This window comes from Pongo pygmaeus, chromosome 15, assembly GCF_028885625.2.
Source record: "Pongo pygmaeus isolate AG05252 chromosome 15, NHGRI_mPonPyg2-v2.0_pri, whole genome shotgun sequence".
NCBI classification, from domain to species: domain Eukaryota; kingdom Metazoa; phylum Chordata; class Mammalia; order Primates; family Hominidae; genus Pongo; species Pongo pygmaeus.
In genome coordinates this window covers 58,713,496-58,737,440 of record NC_072388.2, presented here as the reverse complement: position 1 = coordinate 58,737,440, position 23,945 = coordinate 58,713,496, and the positions used below count along the sequence as shown (strand labels likewise).

Here is a 23,945-nt window from a genome sequence, read left to right as displayed (position 1 = left end):
ACCCACTTTTCATGACTTCTTTTTCTATGTATGTTTAATAGATGAAAGTATTAGAGCCTCACTTAGATTTCTTTACTTTCTCTACTCTCTTTCCTTAGACGATATTGGATATGCTTTTGGTCTTAACTGTTAACTCTCTTCAAATTACTTCCAAGTCCAAACATATGTAAAGTAAATTTTCATATGCATATTTAATCCTGTGATTTCAGCTGCCTGCTTGACATCTCCAGTCAGATGATCTTCTGTCATATAAAACTAATGTCTAATACTAATCATCTTACACCCCCAAATTGCTTTTCTTCCTATATTCATATTCTGTTATGGTGTCTTTTATTGGCATAGACTCAAACCTTGTAGAAATCTTTTACTCTTCCTTTCCCTTGCCCTTCAAATCCAATGCATTCCCATTACCTTGCATTTAAAATCTAAATTCTTCAGTCTAGTCTTCATGTCCAATTATTAATTCATACATTTATGTTCTGCCTCATTCCACAAATAATTTGTGGCAGCTTACAGGAAACACATATAATCAAATAGTAAAATGCAAATCATACATAGTGAAAATCAAGCTCACTAGGATTAGTGACAAAAAGACTATAAGATCCTGTAGGGTTTATATTATTGAATCATAAATTTGGTCCTGAGCTTTTAGGCAAAGTGAAAAGGAATACAATTAAATAATACTCATTGATACGGATTGGCTCTGTGTCCCCACCAAAGTCTCATCTTGAATTGTAGTAATCCACTCGTGTTGTGGGAGGGACCCAGTGGGAGGTAAGTGAATCATGGGGGTGGGTTTTTCCTGTGCTGTTCTTGTGATAGTGAATAAGTCTCATGAGATCTGATGGTTTTATAAAGGGGAGTTCCCCTGCACATGCTGTCTTGCCTGCCACCATGTAAGACCTGCCTTTGCTCTTCCTTCATCTGCCATGATTGTGAGGCCTCCCCAGCCATGTGGAACGGTGAGTCCGTTAAACTTCTTTCCTTTATAAATTACACAGTCTCAGGTATGTCTTTATTGGCAGCATGAGAACAGACTAATACAGTAAATTGGTATTGGTAGAGTAATGTGCTGCTGTAAAGATACCCAAAAATGTGGAAGTGACTTTGGAACTGGGTAACAGGCAGAGGTTGGAACAGTTTGGAGGGCTTACAAGAAGATAGGAAAAATGGGAAAGTTTGTAACTTCCTAGAGACTTGTTGAATGGCTTTGACCAAAATGCTGATAGTGATATGGACAATAAGGTCCAGGCTGAGGTGGTCTCAGATGGAGACAAGGAACTTGTTGGGAACTGGAGTAAAGGTCACTCTTGCTCTGCAAAGAGGTTGGTGGCATTTTCCCCTGCCCTAGAGATCTGTGAAGCTTTGAACTTGAGAGAGATGATTTAGGGTATCTGGTGAAAAATTTCTAAGTGGCAAAGTGTTTAAGAGGAAGCAAAGCAAAAAAGTCTGAAAAATTTGCAGCCTGATGATGCAGTAGAAAAGAAAAACCCATTTTCTAGGAAGAAATTCAAGCTGGCTGCAGAAATTTGCATAAGTAATGAGGTGCCAAATGCAAATCGCCAAGAGAATGGGGAAAACGTCTCCAGGGCATGTCAGAGACCTTCACAGCAGCCACTCCCATCACAGGCCTGGAGGCCTAGGAGGGAAAAATGGTTTCCTGGAGTGGTCCAGGGCCCCCTTACTGTATGCAGCCTAGGGACTTGGTACCCTGTGTCCCAGTCACTCCAGTCATGGCTAAAATGGGCCAATGTATAGCTCAAGTCGTGGCTTCAGAGGGTGCAAGCCCCAAGACTTGGCAGCTTTGACATGGTGTTGGTCCTGTAGGTACACAGAAGTCAAGAATTGAGGTTTGGGAACCTCCACCTAGATTTCAGAGGGTGTATGGAAACACCTAGATGTCCAGGCAGAAGTCTGCTGCCCTCTGCTAGGGCAGTGCCAAAAAGAAATGTGGGGTTGGAGCCCCCACACAGAGTCCCCACTGGGGCACTGCCTATTGGAGCTGTGAGGGGAGGACCACTGTCTTTCAGACCCCAGAATGGTAGATCCACCCACAGCTTGCACCATGCACCTGGAAAAGCCACAGATACTCAATGCCAGCCTGTGAAAGCAGCCAGGAGGGAGGCTGTATCCAGCAAAGCCGCAGGAGTGGAGCTGCCTAAGGTTGTGGGAGCCCACCTCTTGCATTAGCATGACCTGGATGTGAGACATGGAGTCAAAGGAGATCATTTCAGAGCTTTAAGACTTGGCTGCCTCACTGGATTTTGGACTTGCATGGGGCCTGTAGCCCCTTTGTTTTGGCCAATTTCTCCCATTTGGAATGGGTGTATTTACCCAATGCCTGTACCTCCATTGTCCCTAGGAAGTAACTAACTTGCTTTTGATTTTACAGGCTTATAGGCAGAAGGAACTTGACTTGTCTCAGCTCACACTTTGGACTGTGGAATTTTGAACTAATGCTGAAATGATTTGGGGGATCATTGGGAAGGCATGATTGGTTTTGAAATGTGAGGACATGAGATTTGGGAGGGGACAGGGTTGGAATGATATTGTTTGGCTCTGTGTCCACACCCAAATCTCACCTTGAATTGTAATAATCTCCACATGTCATGGAAGGGACCCAGTGGGAGGTAATTGAATCATGGGGGTGGGTTTTTCTTATGCTGTTCTCGCGATAGTGAATAAGTCTCATGAGATCTGATGGTTTTATAAAGGGGAGTTCCCTTGCACATGCTCTCTTGCCTGCTGCCATGTAAGACATGACTTTGCTCTTCCTTTGTCTTCCACTGTGATTGTGAGGCCTGCCCAGCCATGTGGAACTGTGAGTCCATTAAACCTCTTTCCTTTATAAATTGCCCAGTCTTGCGTATGTCTTTATTAGTAGCATGAATTCAGACTAATACACTCATTGTCAGTGAGCAGAACATAACTTCTCCTTAGGAGTAAATGTTTTTTCTACATTTATTTCTATAAGTGCTTTCTCATGTGGCCCTTCAAATGAGGGCACAGAGAGATAGGACAGATAAGATCCTCAACAACATCTTTAGAGTAAATGCAGTACTGGTCTCATAGGACTATTTTAAAAAACATTCTTCAGTGAAAGCTAACAAATAAATAAAGCCCAGTATACAAGGTTCTAGAGAGTTTGTATGTGTTGGAGTGAGAAAGTTTTAGTGACCCATTCTGAGGATGGGCCAGAAAACAGAAGGGCTAGGATTAGTAATCTTCTTGGAGTACCTCAGAATACTAAATGATCATGAATTATCTTTCAATTTTCTAGAAAATTTGATGTGTTTTCTCTTCTGATAAGAGCTAGGCAACATTACACCGGAAACCTTTTACTCTTTACACATTTGTCGTGCATTTACCCTGTTATGTGGAAAACAGGAGCCCTATGAATTTGCTTGTTATAGAATCCAGTATCCAAATGTTGCTTTCACATTCAGTCCTAGGGTCTGTGTCTATTTTTCTTTACAGCTTACTTAGTAATGTTGACATACCACATGTTGGTTCAAATATATTTTTCTTAATTATTAATATTAGCAACTATATTTTCACTGAAAATAGAAAGCTGCTTTTAGGCTTAAGAGGATGGTAAATCTCCAGTGCATAATTTTTCTATCCTGTCCCATAAAATTGTGTTCTTTACCTTTTAGGCACTGAATTCAGTGGGTTCTATGGTAAGCAGCACAGCCCTCCCCTTCCACCACAATTCAGACAATTAAGAATTGACCAGATGACAAAATTTAAAAACCCAGATCTAAAATAAGCTTTGGAGACCTAGATTTAATAAGTATAGTAAATTTGGCTATCATGCTAGTGATAAAGCAATGTTCAAAATGACTATGTCCTATGAATATGTGACTACGCAGCTTAGACCAAATGTTGTGAGTCATAAAACAACTTACAATTGGTATCCCATCCAAAGCTTTCAGTTCTGGAAGATGAAATATTACAAACAACCGGTAGTTTTCTTGATTCCATATAATAATGTTTCCACACATGTCTAGAATGACCAAGTTGCATAAACCCTAGGTAATAAAATACATATATTTATCTATATGTATATTTAAAGCACTCTAGTAAGAGGTTAGCCATCCTCAAATTTCAATTTGGAATTATCTATCATTCCATGGGATTTCAGTGCTTTTAAGTACACTTTTTGTTTTTTTTCTTTAAAGACATGGTCTCGCGCTGTTGCTCAGGCTGGAGTGCAGTGGTCTGATCATAGCTCATTGCAGCCTCAAACTCCTAGGCTCAAGTGATTCTCCCACCATGGCCTCCCAAAGTGCTGAAATTATAGACATAAGCCACCATGCCCAGCCTCAGTGCACTTTTAAGTGCAAGGGTTACCCTTTCAGACCACTAAGGTATAATTTTGTGCAGTATTTCAATGCTCTATGTTATATAATCAGAATCCCTTTTAGGATACTATTGCCAAATGTATTATCTATTAATGTTAAGGGCTTAGAGGGAAGTTTGCTATGTTTAAGACAAATATACTTTGTTTATGGAATAATGGCTTAATAAATTGATGTATGTGTCTATAGAGATATAATAGGAATAAAAGACACTGCTATTTGAAAAGCAATGAAAATGAAGTGCTTCTACTTTCTGAGAGGGTAGTGGAATTCATCCTAAGGGAAATGTGCTGTTTTATTAGACAAGACACTTTGATATGCCTTTGTTGTGAAGGAAGGGTCTTGGTAGGTATGGAAGGGAGAGGTGAAGACAAGAGGGAGTAAAACTACTGTGCATCATAATGCGAAATGGCTTATTGTGTTGCTGGTGTTGTTGATTAGGTTGCCTCCCTAGCTCTAGAAGTAGTAATTATATTGAGGGAACAGAATGGGGAGAAGTCTGAACTAAGAAAAGACAGGGAATGGACACAAGTTTTTGGTAGGAGATAAAGTCCTAGTAATATTGTATCAGCAAAAAGACAGGCCAGTGTAAGACCCATAGTGTTAGAAAATGGCCACTGAACTTTAGAAACAATGAAGTCACACATGACATTTGAAGTAAATTCCTGTTCTATGCCATAGAAACTCTCTGTTTTGTTCAAACCTTTAGTAAATCCTATTACACAATAGCCTTAAATTAGTGGTTTTGGGGGGGAATTAAAGAAAGCAAATCTGAGCAAAGGTGACCAAGTTTGAGCCACTGGTAAGAGAACAGTGAAAGATCATCAAGAATTGTACTGAGAACAGGAGAATGCTGAAGAATAGGTTTGGTTTATCATACTTGAGTATTAAAAAAAAGTTACCCCAGAAGGATAGCAAATGGGGACATTATGTATACACAGATATATTTTTGTATGTATACAAAATTGAACGCAAATACATTTTAATAAACTTGTTATTCTTATTTTTATTTTCTCTATATTTTCCAAATTCTGTGCAATAAACATGCATTAGTTTCATAATATAAAGAAACAATACACTTTAAAAAACAAAAAAATTACTACCCCAGATGATTACCTTTAAATTGTACATCTCCTGATTGACAGCAATATAGTTATTGCTTATGTATAACTCAACAAGAGTAAAAGATTTTTGTAAACCACTCAATGAAGTGATTCTGTTGTTCTCAAGAGAAAGGGAGTGAAGATGAAGCATGTTATCAAAGGTATGCTGTTCCCAACCAGTGAGAAGATTATTATTTATGCTGAGGCGAGTCAATTTAGTCATCTTGGAAATACCTAGAAAAATAAGCAAATTCAAGAAAAGATTCAGATAACACTAAAGGTTTAATTTAAAAAATAAGTGGCTGGTCATTTTATTGTAATCAGATAGCTAGGTTCAAATGGCTTTAAAGATTCTGTAATACTAACCATCATTGCTTTAAGCCTTTGTTTTGGAAGAATATAATCTTGTGTATAAGCCCCATCTCAAACATTAAATTCAAATTTTGGATTTCTAAGTAGATTCCTTCTTCTTAGGAGTTAAGGAAAGGCATTACATGAAAATATTGAATTTCTCTTTCAAATAACCTTAAAATGATGTAATTAATTAAGATTTTCACCATTTTGAAAACAAAAAGCTCTACACAAAGCTCAAAATAATCACCAGCCCTCATTTTTAAATATTAAGGGTAAGGAACCACATTCTGGAAAGTGCATCATTTGTATTAAAATGAACAATTTAGCCTACTTTTACTTTCTTATGCCTGAAAGTACTCTAAGATGGAAGTTTGGAAAATGGGACCAGTCTAACTCCTGCATACATTATGTACTGCAAGCACTTTATAAGTATAGCCAGGATGGTGCAGTTGAAAGACAAGAACTTCGGAATCCTAGTTGGCTTCAAATATATCACTACTAGGTTTGTGGCGATACATAAATTATGTAACCTCTGAGCCTTAATTTCCTCATCCATAAAATAGGCATACTGAAATTTACTTCCAAGGAGTTATGAAATTAAATGGAATAATGTTTGGAAAGTATCAAATAATTATCAGTGCTCCCCTTTCACATCAGTTCCTATTGTGGGACTGTACAATGTTGAAGGTGAATCAATCCAGGGCAAGATAGGATCAAAGCCATCAAAGCAAAAATCATTAAATGGATATGGAACCTACCCATGTCTGAAGAAAAAGGAGAAATTCCTGTTAAAGTTTAGAGGGGCAGCTATCTTCTCCAAAATATAGGTTTAAGAAAAATATAGATTGGAAGATTCTTCTATTTAATAGGTTTATGGAAGGAAATGAAAAGGAAATAGGGTTTTTAATTGTATGTACAAAGCAAAACTAATATCCAGTTGTATGGGAATGGGAGACTTGTGATAGTTCAAGACACAGGTACCTGAGCTACCCCTAGGTTTCCTCTACTGAAATCTACAGAAGAGAGGCCTGTGAATCTGTATCTTCAATAAGTGTCCTAAGTGATTCTCAAGATCAAGAAAGTTTTAGAAACATATTGTTAACAGCCATTAAAATGAAATATGTCACAAATGTTATGTATGCTTTCTTAAATATATTTAAGACTTGCTTTTATATATATAATTTTTTGAAATCAAATCTTCTATTTTATGAAAAATGTAGTATATACACATGATAAAAATAATCCAATTCAAAAATGAATAAAATGTAAATTCTCTTTCCCAGCCGTGATTTCTAATTCTTACCTTCCCTCCTTGGCAAACACAACCATGTTACCAAAATGCACATACAGAAATATTCTTTATTCAGATAAGTGTGTGTGTGTGTGTGTATACACACATATACATATTTCTCTTTTCAATCAAATAGTGCACACTTGTGGACATATTTTTTAATTTCTAGGAGTTAGTTACTCTTTTGAGTAGATGGAGAGGGAAAATAAGAGGAAGTGGGTAGCAAGTCATGGAAAGCTTCTTTCAATTTCTTTCTAATGAAGGTAAGAATAAAATAAAGCTGGGGAGGAGTCAGAAAATACTTGATTTAGTAGTATATATTCTGGGACATGTTCTCTAAACTCATGATTTTTAGCTGTAGATAAGCATAAATCCAAATGAAGTGAAGAATCTAAGAAGCTTGGAAGGGGAAAGGGAGGAAAAGTCTTTTTTATTCTCTCTGGTTCAGAAAAATATGTTTTAATACTGAACTTTAAACAGTCAAATAAAATATATTATATTGGTGTCATTATTATTAAGATATTACTAAAGCTGCTTAATTGGACTTCTATGTGGATCCATGGAAAATGTTACATATAGTATATTTTATTTTCAACCTCTAGTGAGTATAATTTTCATTTTTTGTTAAAGTATTCAAATTTCCAAATATAACTTCAATTTTATATTTTCAAAACAGAACTAGTCTGCTTTATCTTTTTCAAAAGCATACCTCATTCATTTGTTTATTCAACTTTACAGACATTAATGACTAACTAGTTGGTATGTGCTAGTGTTTGGTAACAGATTATAAACTAGCACAGAGGAGAGGAGAGAGAAGGCACAGGAGGAGAAAGCTTGCTCGGCTCATTATATAAAGTAAAATAGTCATGAATTCCACTAATAGGTATGAACTTGTTTTAATTTTTTATTTATCTTTTATTTTTTAATTTGACAGATAATATTATATCCATTTATCTTGTACAACATGATGTTTTGAAGTATATATATACATTGTAGAATGGTCCAATCTAGCTAACTAATAATTGCATTACCTCACACAGGTATTTAGAATACTCTGACACAAAACTTGGAACTTTCCTAGAGATCTTCCTCTTCAGAAACTCTGTTCCCAGGGTTATTTTTTGCTTTGTTGTTTAGACATCCATATTTTGAGACTTCAAAGTTCTTAAGTACCTTACCTTCTATCTTTGAGATGCAGTTTCCATCTAATGTGAGCTCTTCCAAGTTAATACAGGATTCCAGACCCTCCATTTTAGTGAGATTATTATTGCTGAATGATGCCCATTTCAAATTTTCCAATTTTTCTAAATTTGTGATTTCAAAAAGATGTTGTCCATCTAAATTTAAGGCAGTTATCTGTAGAATAATTTACATTGTATGTTATTTCTAAATCTTATAAATTTAGTCAATGTTAATAACATTTTAAAAAGCTAATGAAATAATTCAAATGTGATAAGTAGATATCAAAAGAATTCCTTCAGGAGCTAAAGATATTGTGAAGCTGTTAGTTTACAGAAAAGTAAAATTTGATGAGATTATAACTCCAAGAAGGACTTATATGGTATTAAGGACACTGCGATGTGCTAGAGTCCCATTGCAGTAATGGACTTGTCCCAGCTGCTGGGAGTGCTTCTGGCAGAGTCTTCAGCTGTCAGTCCCTGCAGGGACTGCCTCGCTGTAGACAGCTGCCAAGGTCACGCTCCTTCCCAGGTTGGCCCTCAGCCAGTGATGGAGGCCTATAAAGGCCTGACCATCTCAGCCCAACTTAGGACAAATTTAAAGGGCCATTCTAACTCCGCTAACTCCGGAACTGCCTGTGGGTCAGCCAAGGCTGTCACTGGGCCTTCATTTGCAGCTCAATATCTATATATATCTTGTAATAAAAGTAATGCCAGTAATGTCTCCCATTTTCTAGGAGCAGCTTCACTTAGCCCAGTTTCTATGTTTGGCAAGAGGTATAAGGACACCTAATGTAGCAAGAAGCTGCAAGTGTTCTATAACCTTTTCCCTTATCCTTGGCTGAATTCTGACCAGCTCCCCTCCTCCCTTGTCAGGATACCTGACTCTTGCTGTCCGAATTTTGGCTTGATCTCTGGCTCTGAGCCTTTAAAGTTTGCTTTCCTATTCTGACATGTTATCAGAATTTTGCCTATTCTGACATGTTATCAGAATACGGAATTAGTATGGCCCTTTAAATTTGTCCTTAAGTTTTAGTGCACCTTTATCTTAAATTTCCAGTTCTGTGGTGAACGCAGTCAAGGCCCAGCCCATCTGACATAGCCACTCATGACTTGACCTCCCTGTTTTTTATTTTTTGGAATATGACAAATGTATTACTTTTTACTAATAATAACAATGTCTTTCTTATTTTATTTTTTCCAACTCTGTTGAAGTGTAATTGACAATTTAAAATTGCATATATTAAAGATGTATAACTTGATATAAGCATACATTGTAAATTAAAAACTGCATAATCTCAGTTATATATGAACTCTAAAATAGTCAAACTCATAGGAGAGAGTAGAATAGTGGTTGCCAGGGGCTGGAGGCAATGGAAAATGGGCAGATGTTTGTCAAGAAGTACAAAGTTTCAGTTATGCAAGACGAATACTTTCTAGAGACCCTAATGTACAACACTAAAGTTAACGATAACTTTAATGACTAAAGTTAATGACTAAAGTTAACGGTACGGTATTGTATGCTTGAAATTTGCCAAGAGGGTAGATCTTAAGTGTTTTTTCCCCTGTTTTAATTAATCTCTTCCAGCTTTCTGTCCCTTACCTATCTGTGCCCTCTTTATGATACACAGACCAACACTGACTGAAAAATAGATTTAAATTAAGCTTTATATTAGGTTTAATAGAATTAGCCTTTACCTTCAAGTACCAGTTTCCACTCGGATGTAAATGAGGTCCTAACTTTGAAATCTGCGTCAGAATTTTGGCAGAAGGCCATATACTAAGTATCCGTGATCTCTCCTCTTTAGTACTAGAATGCCGTAAGAGAGATAACTAATAAAATTTAAAAAATACAATGAAAAAAGGAAACAGTATACAGAGGTTAGTTGATATATAGTTAAAATTATTGTTTCCAGGGAAGATGAGTGGCCCAATAAATAATTTTAAAATGTAACATTTCCTTTGCCTTAAATTGTTTTCAAATATCTAGATACATTTTAATTACATTGTTTCTTGTTTTAGCAAATATGGAACCATTACAAGATAATATTTATAAGACTGTAGAATGATTACTATAATATGAACACCCATATAATCCACCCATGAAACCAGCTTAAGAGCTAGAATATTATGAATAGATTACAAGCACCCTGTGGGCCCGATCCTAAGCCCTTTTCTCTCCTTCTCTTTAGAAGTGATCATTATCTCAAATGTTTTGTCCACCATTCACTTGCTTTCTTTATAGTCCTATGTCTGTGCCCATAAACAATATATCATTTAGTTTTGCACATATGTGAACTTCATGTAAATTGAATATTATGTATGTATTCTTCTATGACTTGCCTTTTTTGTTCAATATCATATTCATCAGATTCATCTAAGCTTCTCTATGTAGCTGTAGTTCATTCATATGTCCTGTGTATAGTATTCCCTTAATGACTCTCCTGTCAATGAACATTGGGGTTGATTCAGTTTTTGCTATTATAAACACTGTTGTCATGAATATTCTTGTGCATGTTTCCTGGTACATACATGCAAGAGTTTCTTTAGAGTATATGCACCTAAGTAAAGTAAAATTGCTGGGTTGTAGAATACACACACACACACACACACACAAATGTACATCAGCTTTACTGAATAATGTCAAATTGTTTTCCAGAGTGGTTGTACCACTTCAGAAAAATTACACTTTTACTTCATATTCTTGCAACAACTTGGTATTGTCAGACTTTAAAGTTTTTGCTCATCTATAAAACTGACAAAAATTGGTAGGTCATTGTGTTTTTAATGTTCATTTTCTTGAATACTAATGTAGTGGAGCATCTTTTCCTAAGTTAATTGGCTGTTCTGATTTCCTCTCCAGTGAAGTGTATGTTCAGATCTTCGGCACATATTTCTGTTCGGCTGGTTGTCTTTTTCCTTATATATTCTGGATATATAAAGAATATCTTTTGACAGTTGTGTTGCACATTTCTTTTCCCAGTATGTAGCTTGTCTTTTCACTTTCTTTGAAAAAAGATATTAATTTTAACGTAGACATGTCCAATTATTTATGGTTCATGCTCTTTGTTTCTTGCCTACTAAATTATTAACAAATTCAAGGTCATAATGATAATCTTTCATATTTTCTTCAAAAAAATTTTTGGTTTTGCCTTTTACAATAAAGTCCTTAATGCCTTTTATTGAATAATCTCCCTGATCTGCAAAGGCAGCTCTGTTATTTATAAAGTTTCCACAGTCTATATTAGGTCTTTATTCTGTTCCATTGGTCTATTTGTCTAGCTCTGTGCCAATACCACATTGTCTTAAAGGATTTTAGCAGGATTTGATTTCTTTTTAAAAAACTAATTTTCTTAATTTCATTTTAGATTCAGGGGGTACATATGCAGGTTTGTTAAAAGGATACATTGCGTAATGTTCAGGTTTGGGGTAGGATTGAACCCATCATTCAGGTAGTGGGCATAGTACCTAATAGGTAATTTTTCAGCCCTGCCCATCTCCCTCCTCCCTGTTGTATTCCCCAGTGTGTATTGTCCCCATCTTTATGTCCATGTGTACCCAATGTTTAGCTCCCGCTTATAAGTGAGAACTTGTGGTATTTGGTTTTATGTTTCTGTGTTAATTCGCTTAGGATAATGGTCTCCAGCTGCATCCATGTTGCTGCGAAGAACATGATTTCATTCTTTTTTATGGCTGCGTAGCATTCCATGGTGTACATTTACCACGTTTTCTTTATCCAGTCCACCACTGATGGGCACCTAGGTTGATTCTGTGATTTCGCTATTGTGACTAGTGCTGCAATGAACATATTAATGCATGTGTCTTTTTAGTAGAACAATTAATTTTCTTTTGGTTATAGCCCGAGAAATGGGACTGCTGAGTGGAATGGTAGTTCTATTTTTAGTTCTTTTCTTAGGGTAAATTCCCAGCTCTTCTTTAGGAGTGTTATTATTATTTTTTTATCAGTAAAAAAGTTTCTTTTCAAAATTTTGAATAGATCCAAAATTAAACATTATATTGCCTAAGGAATTAATATTCAGATACTCCACAAAAAGTAAACAGCTAGAAAACTAGAGTAGATATATTTAGGATGTTGAAGCTACTTTGGCTAAAGTACAGCATTCTTAATATGGATAACAAAGGTATTTCCCCTCCTTCCATGTTAATGGATTTTGTTCTTTTCAGCCAATCAAATATAATGTTAATATTAAGTAGATAGATAATTCACTAAATGCTTTCTGAAGGCCTCTAAGCTTACCTTATCCTCAGAAAGTTGCTTATTTTCATGTAGGCTCTAGAAAGGGCTCTGGTGAGTTCAGGTGACTGGTAAAAAAGCAGTTATCCTAGAGGTATTTTTGGTGTAGTGTTCATGGATAGTCAAGAGAATCCACACAACAATTTGGTATTTAAATGAGATACATTTAAACAGAAAAAATACCAAGTGGTATGATTGCTCTATATTAATTTTTTATTAATAGGCTAAGAGGGAATATAAAATCTTAATGACAGAAAAAGAGTATGCGAAATATTATCTGTATGGTCTAAATAGCACAATGAATAGTAAACAGTAAAATCCAACCTGAGTAATCCTTGTTCCTGCAATAAATTTCATAGCTGCTGTTGCTTCTTCTTCAGAAATGAAGACTCCATTTAAATGGGTAAGAGTCTTTAATCTGCCAATAACACTCAGCCTCAATGTGGCTGGCTTGGGAAAAACAAAAAAAAATTTTTTTTTATAAACTATTAAATATGTTATGGCATGAAAATGACTGTTTTCATGTCTTTCCATATAATTCAAAATCATACATTTCCTTGTTCATTACATATACCTAAAAAAAAACTTAATTATTTAAATAATTCTTCACTTTTACTGAGCAAAAAAGAAGAAATACAATATAAACTTAGTAATATGGTCAATTTAATAGAACCTACTGTGCTTAGTTTCCTTTTTAAAGGCTGAACACAGCCTGATATACATCTTCTAAAGGCAGAGAAAGGAAGATTCTTGACTTTATAATCTTGGGACTTATTTTAAATACTTAAAGATATACTTAAATATAGTCATGGAATATGGAAATTACCTAGCATTAATCTACATATTTTTGTAATGAGAAAAAATAATGTTCAGATTTCCTTTTTATAAGAGAACATATGACTTTATAATGCAGGTTTATGAGGGGAGATGACTTCTGGACTTAAAATAGAAAACAAGTAATGAATAATGCAAAATGCAAAATAAAATTGTAAAACATGTTGTTCAACCACAGATTAGGATATATTATAAATAAAATTATGTTTATTCCTTAATAGTATGCCCCTCTCACTGTATTGTATTATTCTTGGTTCCTATGAGTCGTTAAAATAGAGTTCTGGCACACTGAACTATATAAAATCTCTGGAGGTTTGCAAATGGCAATGACATCAATGACTCAAAGCAATAATGTTCTCAATCTATTAGAGGTTACAAAAAATCTGATATGAAATTATAGTCTTTTCTTATAGTAACATCTGATTCATTTGATCAGTAAATTAAATCCAATTTATGAATGACTTCAAGGAAGGAAGTCTAGAAAAACGAAGATACTTTGCCTATCTCTGGCTATTACTGAATAGTAAAGTTAGTAGGGAAATGGCTCTGGAATAAAAATGTTTGCTTTTTAGTAACATGTCTGTGGCATACCTTTTGCCATGGATTATGTTGAATATCAAGAGTGAGAAGGCTTGTGGTGTGTTTGCATAACATATTTATTTCATCGCCAGATTTTTTCAGTTGATTCCAGCTCAAGTCTAAGTGCTTCAGTTTCATCAGACCTCTAAATCCCTCAAGGGTTATCACATGGTTATGGCTTGCATCCAAATATTCAAGGTTATACTGCAACACATATAAATAAAAGTGATGCTAAGAGAATCATAATTTGTATTTACAAAATAGTTTCTCTGTGGTTCTTTACATACTTTACACACTTCCTGGTAATCCTCACAGAACACATAAACAGTAGTTAAGTTGCAATGATGGTATCAACATATGTTTTTGTCTAAAGAGCTACAGGTATTTTGTTTTAGTAATTCTCTTTCAATTCATATTTTACCGTTGTAACATAGAGTGGCAATGTCTGTTTTCATAGGAGAGAAGACATAACGAAACTGTCAAGATAATTTATCCCCAACAAACAAAATGTACTTTTTAATATATAGGCTTCTGGTTTATACAGTTGAGCCCCATAGCCTGCTTTAAAAAGGTTCATCTTCAGAGTTAGAAACTAAACCTATTAACTCAATACTAACAATTTTCTTTTTAAAAAGTGCATACTTTTAAATAATAATTTTCTTAAATCATAAAAGTAACACATGTTCCTTGTTGGAAATTTGGAAAATATAGCAAATAAATGAAAAAAAAAATAGAAAACATATATAATCCTATTGCTCAGAAAGAAGCACTGAAAGCATTGTTTTTTATTATATGCACATATTTTTTCTTATGTAAAACATATATAATTTTGTATCCTTTTAACATTTTTTCACATTATTAGATCTTCTTCAAGATGATTTTTTATGATGCATGATATTTGACTATGTGATCATAATTTTTAAAAACATTTTACTATAGATCTTTATGTTTCTAACTGTTGGCAACACAGCAACAAACATCCATGAGAATTATTCTCTAATTGCAACTCCAAAATATTTTTCAGAACAGGTTTTTGGAAACAGGATCACTGGTTCTTAGACTTTCTGTATTGTTAAGACTCTTGATAAATACTGCCAAGTAGATTTCAAGGAAGTTTGTACCAACATTTTCTTCCAACAGTAGACTATGAGAATACCTATTTTCTCAAATACTCACTGATCCACCTGCCTTATTTTAATTTACATTATTACTGGTGAAGTTGAACATTTTTCTATGTGTTTATACTGGTCATTTTTAAATTCTTTTTTTGTTTATTGCCTTTCTTGTCTTTGGCTATTTATCTATTCATATCTTCATCTTACTTGTTTGTAAGAAATCTCTAAGACTTTAATTTGTTATGTTTGATTTCTCTACAACTTAATTCAAACAACTCTTTTAATCCAGAATGGAATTAGTCATTCCTTTGTAAGGTATAATTCTTATTGTTGGGATAGAACTTCTTATAGTGGTTCAAGTTTCAAGAGTTGAATCAAAACCTAAAAAAATTTCTGAAAATGAACAGTTACTGACTTTTTATTATCAGAAGCAAGCATTAGCAAAACAAAACAAAAACTATCACTTACTATCATCATTTCTTGAACAAAAGGATATCTGGCAGTAAAAAACTATTAAGGCCATAACTTTAGAAAAAAAAACACCTTTAAGTAAAGTGAATTAGGCTTTATAAAAATTTACTATATGGCCCTTCTGTTCCCAGTTTTCATCATAAGCTGGTGAAAACTTGTCCCACATTGTGGCACCTGCCTGTAGACCAGAATTTGGGAACCACACATCATAAAAATATAGCTGTCTTCTGCCCGGGCCCGGTGGCTCACGCCTGTAATCCCAGCACTTTGGGAGGCTGAGGCGGATGGATCACGAGGTCAAGAAATTGAGACCATCTGGCCAACATGGTGAAACCCCGTCTCTACGAAAAATACAAAAATTAGCTGGGCATCATGGCACATACCTGTAGTCCCAGATACTAGGGAGGCTGAAGCAGAAGAATCGCTTGAACCCAGGAGGCAGAGGTTGCAGTGAGCCAAGATCATGCCACTGCACTGCAGCCTGGCTGTAGAGCAACATTCCATCTCAAAAACAAAATAAAATAAAATATAACAAAAATAAAACCTGTCTTCTTCCACCCCTTGAAAACGGGGGGGAATCTTTATTTCTGTTATCTTCAAGATATAAAACAGATTCCAGGAACTCATTAAACATTCATGAATAGTGTTTCAGTTTTGCAATAGCATTTTGTTTTAATATTTCTTTTGATTCAGTTTAAAAATCTCTCTTAATGGGTGCAGCACACTAGCATGGCACATGTATACGTATATAACTAACCTGCACATTGTGCACATGTACCCTAAAACTTAAAGTATAATAAAAAAATAAATAAAAAATAAAAATAAAAATCTCTCTTAAGTTACAGTACAGTACAGTCCAACTTACAAAGATTAAAACTCAAAACACCTCTTAAATTTTTTTGGGATACTGGTTTATTCTCTAAATGTAGATTAGCTATCTCTAGACATCAGGAACAACTTAACAACAGATTTCTCATTCAGAAAGATAAGATATTGAGTATTATTTCAATAAAAAATTAGAATTCTAATTGTTATCTAGATCAAGGTTGCAAATAGCCGATTATCTTTGTCTTTCCCTAGTCAACACTAATTATGGTGGAGCTATTTTCAGAGAAAACATCTCTTTCTATTTCCTTCTCCCAGATATTTTCTTTTCCTGATAGTACTGGTAAGTGAATGACAGACGTGCAGCTTATTACATTTCAATTTGCCTTATGTGGATATTTTGTTTAGATTTTTGAAAAATTCCATACAACTATATGGTGTATTTATTTTCTACGACTTATGAATCCCAGTCCTTCCACTGCATAAAGAAAGCCTTAGTTTAAGTACACTGATACACAAAGTAAGGCCATGAATGATGAACACTGTAACAACAATACATTTATTTTCTTTTTTTTAAATTATACTTTTAAGTTTTAGGGTACATGTGCACAACGTGCAGGTTTGTTACATATGTATACATGTGCCATGTTGGTGTGCGGCACCCATTAACTCGTCATTCAACATTAGGTATATCTCCAAATGCTATCCCTCCACCCTCCCCCCACCCCACAACAGGCCCCAGTGTGTGATGTTCCCCTTCCTGTGTCCATGTGTTTTCATTGTTCAGTTCCCACCTATGAGTGAGAATATGCGGTGTTTGGTTTTTTGTTCTTGGGATAGTTTGCTGAGAATGATGGTTTCCAGCTTCATCCATGTCCCTACAAAGGGCATGAACTCATCATTTTTTATGGCTGCATAGTATTCCATGGTGTATGTGTGCCACATTTTCTTAATCCAGTCTATCATTGTTGGACATTTGGGTTGGTTCCAAGTCTTTGCTATTGTGAATAGTGCCGCAATAAACATACGTGTGCATGTGTCTTTATAGCAGCATGATTTATAGTCCTTTGGGTATATACCCAGTAATGGGATGGCTGGGTCAAATGGCATTTCTAGTTCTAGATCCCTGAGGAATCACCACACTGACTTCCACAATGGTTGAACTAGTTTACAGTCCCACCAACAGTGTAAAATGTTCCTATTTTTCCACATCCTCTCCAGCACCTGTTGTTTCCTGACTTTTTAATGATTGCCATTCTAACTGGTGTGAGATGGTATCTCATTGTGGTTTTGATTTGCATTTCTCTGATGGCCAGTGATGATGAGCATTTTTTCATGTGTCTTTTGGTTGCATAAATGTCTTCTTTTGAGAAGTGTCTGTTCATATCCTTCACCTGCTTTTTGATGGGGTTTTTTTTCTTGTTAATTTGTTTCTTAATCCTGAGTTCTAGTTTGATTGCACTGTGGTCTGAGAGACAGTTTGTTATAATTTCTGTTCTTTTACATTTGCTGAGGAGTGCTTTATTTCCAACTATGTGGTCAATTTTGGAATAGGTGTGGTGTGGTGCTGAAAAAAATGTATATTCTGTTGATTTGGGGTGGAGAGTTCTGTAGATGTCTATTAGGTCCGCTTGGTGCAGAGCTGAGTTCAATTCCTGGGTATCCTTGTTGACTTTCTGTCTCGTTGATCTGTCTAATGTTGACAGTGGGGTGTTAAAGTCTCCCATTATTAATGTGTGGGAGTCTAAGTCTCTTTGTAGGTCACTCAGGACTTGCTTTATGAATCTGGGTGCTCCTGTATTGGGTGCATATATATTTAGGATAGTTAGCTCTTCTTGTTGAATTGATCCCTTTACCATTCTGTAATGGCCTTCTTTGTCTCTTTTGATCTTTGTTGGTTTAAAGTCTGTTTTATCAGAGACTAGGATTGCAACCCATGCCTTTTTTTGTTTTCCATTTGCTTGGTAGATCTTCCTCCCTCCCTTTATTTTGAGCCTATGTGTGTCTCTGCAGGTGAGATGGGTTTCCTGAATACAGCACACTGATGGGTCTTGACTCTTTATCCAATTTGCCAGTCTGTGTCTCTTCATTGGAGCATTTAGCCCATTTACATTTAAGGTTAATATTGTTATGTGTGAATTTGATCCTGTCATTATGATGTTAGCTGGTTATTTTGCTCGTTAGTTGATGCAGTTTCTTCCTAGCCTTGATGGTCTTTACAATTTGGCATGCTTTTGCAGTGGCTGGTACTGGTTGTTCCTTTCCGTGTTTAGTGCTTCCTTCAGGAGCTCTTTTAGGGCAGGCCTGGTGGTGACAGAATCTCTCAGCATTTGCTTGTCTGTAAAGTATTTTATTTCTCCTCCACTTATGAAGCTTAGTTTGGCTGGATATGAAATTCTGGGTTGAAAATTCTTTTCTTTAACAATGTTGAATATTGGCCCCCACTCTCCTCTTCTGGCTTGTAGAGTTTCTCCTGAGAGATCAGCTGTTAGTCTGATGGGCTTCCCTTTGTGGGTAACCCGACCTTTCTCTCTGGCTGCCCTTAACATTTTTTTCTTCATTTCAACTTTGGTGAATCTGATAATTATGTGTCTTGGAGTTGCTCTTCTCGAGGAGTATCTTTGTGGCGTTCTCTGTATTTCCTGAATTTGAATGTTGGCCTGCCTTGCTAGATTGGGGAAGTTCTTCTGGATAGTATCCTGCAGAGTGTTTTCCAACCTGGTTCCATTCTCCCCGTCACTTTCAGGTACACCAATCAGACGTAGATTTGGTCTTTTCACAGAGTCCCATATTTCTTGGAGGCTTTGTTCGTTTCTTTTTATTCTTTTTTCTCTTAACTTCTCTTCTCACTTCATTTCATTCATTTGATTTTCCATCACTGATACCCTTTCTTCCAGTTGATCAGATCAGCTAGTGAAGCTTGTGCATTCGTCACGTAGTTCTCGAGCCTTGGTTTTCAGCTCCATCAGGTCCTTTAAGGACTTCTCTGCATTGGTTATTCTAGTTAGCCATTCGTCTAATTTTTTTTCAAGGTTTTTAACTTCTATGCCATTGGTTCGAACTTTCTCCTTTAGCTCAGAGTAGTTTGATCGTCTGAAGCCTTCTTCTCTCAACTTGTCAAAGTCATTCTCCGTCCAGCTTTGTTCCGTCACTGGTGAGGAGCTGCATTCCTTTGGAGGAGGAGAGGTACTCTGATTTTTAGAGTTCCCAGTTTTTCTGCTCTGTTTTTTCCCCATCTTTGTGGTTTTATCTACCTTTGGTCTTTGATGATGGTGATGTACAGATGGGGTTTTGGTGTGGATGTCCTTTCTGTTTGTTAGTTTTCCTTCTAACAGGACCCTCAACTGCAGGTCTGTTGGAGTTTGCTGGAGGTCCACTCCAGACCCTGTTTGCCTGGGTATCAGCAGTGGAGGCTGCAGAACAGCGGATATTGGTGAACAGGAAATGTTGCTGCCTGATCATTCCTCTGGAAGTTTTGTCTCAGAGGAGTACCCGGCCGTGCGAGGTGTTGGTCTCCCCTTACTGGGGGGTGCCTCCCAGTTAGGCTCCTCGGGGGTCAGGGACCCACTTGAGGAGGCAGTCTGTCCATTCTCAGATCTCCAGCTATGTGCTGGGAGAAGCACCACTCTCTTCAAAGCTGTCAGACAGGGACATTTAAGTCTGCAGAGCATTCTGCTGCCTTTTGTTTGGCAATGCCCTGCCCCCAGAGGTGGAGTTTACAGAGGCAGGCAGGCGTCCTTGAACTGCGGTGGGCTCCACCCAGTTCGAGCTTCCTGGCTGGTTTGTTTACCTACTCAAGCCTGGGCAATGGCGGGTGCCCCTCCCCCAGCCTCACTGCTGCCTTGCAGTTTGATCTCAGACTGCTGTGCTAGCAGTGAGCGAGGCTCCATGGGCGTAGGACCCTCTGAGCCAGGTGCAGGATATAATCTCCTGGTGTGCCGTTTGCCAAGACCATTGGAAAAGTGCAATATTAGGGTGGGAGTGACTCGATTTTCCATGTGCCATCTGTCACCCCTTTCTTTGACTAGGAAAGGGAATTCCCTGACCCTTTGCACTTCCCAGGTGAGGCAATGCCTCACCATGCTTCGGTTCACGCTCGGTGTGCTGCAACCACTGTCCTGCACCCACTTTCCAACACTCCCTAGTGAGATGAACCCGGTACCTCAGTTGGAAATGCAGAAATCACCCATCTTCTGCGTCGCTCACACTGGGAGCTGTGGACTGGAGGTATTCCTATTCAGCCATCTTGGCTCTGCCTGGATACATTTACTTTCTACAACCTAGTAGAACCAACTTACCTCATTTATATGAGAAGCATGCAAGAAGGGCATAGAAATTGTCCATTTTAGTACACACTTAAGGAAAATGATAGTAAAGATGAGTATCCCAAAGCAAATATAAAAACTTAAAAGATAGGAATTATAAGTGAGTGATTAAATTAGATCATAACCTTTTACAATACTGGAATAAACATAATAGTAAACATGCATATAAAACCAAGTATTAGAGAATATAGAGGCAGAAGCAACAGAAGTTTTCAAATGCTGTGAATCCACACATAAAAACAGAGCAAATAGATAAAACCAAATTTTCATGGACAACGTTTATAACAAAACTACATGACAAGGTTGCTCTATAGGCTCCAAAAGAAGTTGGTAGAGATAAACCACCATCAACACAAGACCTGCATGGTATTCATGTAGGAGAAGAAGGAAGTGTCAGGGCAGCATCTGATGGACCTGAAAACAGGAGAGGCCAAAAACAGTCAACAAATATTCACTGGAATGTGTGGAGACCAATTTACAGCAATTGAAATAGGGAGGAGTTTTGTTCTCTTCAATACCAGATGAGTTCATGGGGTCCACAGTAAAAAGGTCTGAAGGGGCCTGGTACAGTGGCTGCTGTAATCCCAGCACTTTGGGAGGCTGAGGCAGGAGAATTGCCTGGGACCAGGAGTTTGAGACCAGTCTAGGCACCATAGTGAAACCCCATCTCTACAAAATTGTTTTTTTAAAAAATTAGCAGGGTGTGGTGGCATGCACCTGTAGTTGCAGCTACCGAGGAGGCTGAGGCGAGGGGATCACTTGAGCCCAGGAAGTTGAGGCTGAAGTGCACTCTATGATTATGCCATTGCATTCCAGCCTGGGTGACAGAGTGCGACCCTGTCTAAAAATGAAAAAAGAAAAAGAAAAAAGAAAGGTCTGAAGAAAGCAGTCCCTGGAGCAGTCGAGCCCCTGTGAATCTAAAAACTATTCCACTAGGACTCTCTTCAAGACAGAATCTTTCTCATAGAAGAAACTGCTGGGGCTAAACTCAAAATTAAACAGGATAAGGACAAGAGAGGTGAATAAAAAAGAAGATCTAGGCTGGGCACAGTGGCTCATGCCTGTAATCCCAGCACTTTGGGAGGTCGAGGCGGGCAGATCACCTGAAGTCGGGAGTTTGAGACCAGTCTGACTGACATGGAGAAAGCTCATCTCTACTAAAAATACAAAGTTAGCTGGGTGTGGTGGTGTGCACCTGTAATCCCATCTACTCGGGAGGCCAAGGCAGGAGAATCACTTGAATCCAGGAGGTGGATGTTGCGGTGAGCCGAGATTGCGCCACTGCACTCCAGCCTGGGCAACAAAAGCGAAACTCCGTCTCAAAAAAAGAAAAAAAGAAAAAAAAAAAGAAGGTCTAGACTAAAGTGGAGGATTGGAATAGAGCCAAAAAAATCTCAGAGAGCAAGCATTACAATTTTTAAACAGTACATATAAACAACAGAAGAGGAAGATCTGTGAAGTTAGAAAAATTTTCCTGAACCCTACCTCGTTTTAAAAGTTAAGAAAAACTAATTTCACTTACAAATGAGCAGAGAAAAGTACTGAGGTCAAATTCAAGACAAAGCTATGGTGGGAGTGTGGAGAGGGGGAAGACAGAGGTTAATATTGCTGCTAGCAAAAAAGTACACCGGAAAAATATGGTCAAGAAACATATCATGACTATTAACCTACTGTTTTAAAACAAACTAAAAGATGTTAAGAATGATATGAGACATAAAATAACAATATAAATAAAATATTTATTTATAATAAATATTTTAAATATAAATATTTTAAATATAAATCTGAATTACTAAAACGAAAAAAGTGTTTTAAAACGTGGAGTGAAAGGACCCAGAAACAATGAAATGAAATAATAAAATAATTTAAGAAATAAACACTAATTAGTCATAATTTAGTGTGAATACATTATGTGAATTTGTGAATAAATTTATGTGAATTTATTCACATAATTTATTCACAAAAAAGTGAATAAAAAATAGATAACACTTTTAAGAGAAATACAAGGTGAAAAAGTAAAAAAATTTAAGATAAGAAATGAATGAAGAGACAAAAAGGATTCAAGAGAAAGTGACAAATACTGGTGATAAAGAAGATTTCACATATGGATAGTGGGAGTCCCTGAAGAAGACGACAAAAGCAAGGAAACAGAAAAATCGCTAAAAAAATTCAAATTTAAAACATCTTTCCTGAAAGAAAAAAAGATTTTAAACTACATATTGGAAGATCATACTGTGAATCTGAAAAAAACAACCCAGAACGACCAACACCAAGACAAATGCTAGTAAACTTATTAGACTTTAAAGAAAACTAAAAAAGTTATTTGGCCATCTAGAAGGAAGAAAAGCTTGTGACTTATAAAGGGTAAAAAAATCATACATTCTCATCAGACTTTCTACAACAATACTTTGTGATAGAAGAAAATGAAGTAACATTTAAGATGTCCCAAAAAATAAATTGTGAGCCAAAGATTTTGTATCTTGCAAAACCACCTTTCAAGTATAAAGAACATAGCTAAACTGTTATTAACATTCAGTAACTGAAGGGATATTATTCCTATAAGCCCTTCCTAATGATCTATAATAGGATATATTTCAGACAATCAAAATGTTTAGAAATATACCACAATAAAGACTGGTGATGAGAAGTAAATATACAATTACCAATGAATTAAAAGGGAGAGTGTACAGAGCATAAGGCTACATGCGGTGACAATATAGTTATAGTATAATTATTTTAATTATTTTTTAAAATGAGGAAGAATGGGAAGAACATACGCAAAATTTTTAGAAAGTCTTTCCAGTAAATGATGTTGATAATAGTATAAGTACTGTCATTATGACATTATTGTGTGTACAATAGTAGATAAAACAATGAGTAATTATTAAATATTCTATCATCTTGTATCCTTAAGAATCAGGATTCTTGGTATGAGAAAAGTATATATATGTAAGTAATAGAGAAGAAGTTAAAAGCTTTGTGGTCTTGAACCTGAATTGGAAGTATAAAAAATTCATGAGGTTATTTATACACACACATGCGTGCGCGCATGCAACACACATGCACACATATATTCATATCCCTTCCAACAAGTTCAGTCCAGTGAAAATACCTAGAAATGATGACCAATTGGATTGTGTTTCTGAAGGACCACTTCTCTCTAAAAGAAACTAAGGTTTCTTGAAGACATGGCTGATACTGTGTCTGCAACAGAAAATTATACGATGTGTATGGAACATCTTTTTATACCAATG

The 23,945-nt window shown here is 36.4% G+C and overlaps 1 protein-coding gene across 5 annotated transcripts in view; it reads right to left on the bottom strand.

The window, feature by feature from the left end:
* The window catches only part of LRRC9 (leucine rich repeat containing 9), a 154,716-nt gene that overhangs the window by 60,763 nt on the left and 70,008 nt on the right, over positions 1–23,945 (bottom strand). For 3 of the 5 annotated variants that reach the window (XM_054447570.2, XM_054447572.2, XM_054447571.2), the window contains exons 18-23: positions 13,968–14,159; positions 12,867–12,992; positions 9,986–10,120; positions 8,288–8,465; positions 5,478–5,698; positions 3,909–4,031 (exon numbers count right to left, since the gene is read on the bottom strand). In XM_054447570.2, coding sequence (XP_054303545.2) covers positions 3,909–4,031; positions 5,478–5,698; positions 8,288–8,465; positions 9,986–10,120; positions 12,867–12,992; positions 13,968–14,159 — 975 coding nt within the window. The remainder of the gene's footprint in view (positions 1–3,908; positions 4,032–5,477; positions 5,699–8,287; positions 8,466–9,985; positions 10,121–12,866; positions 12,993–13,967; positions 14,160–23,945) is intronic. The other 2 variants (XM_054447574.2, XM_054447575.2) reach the window with 1 other exon arrangement.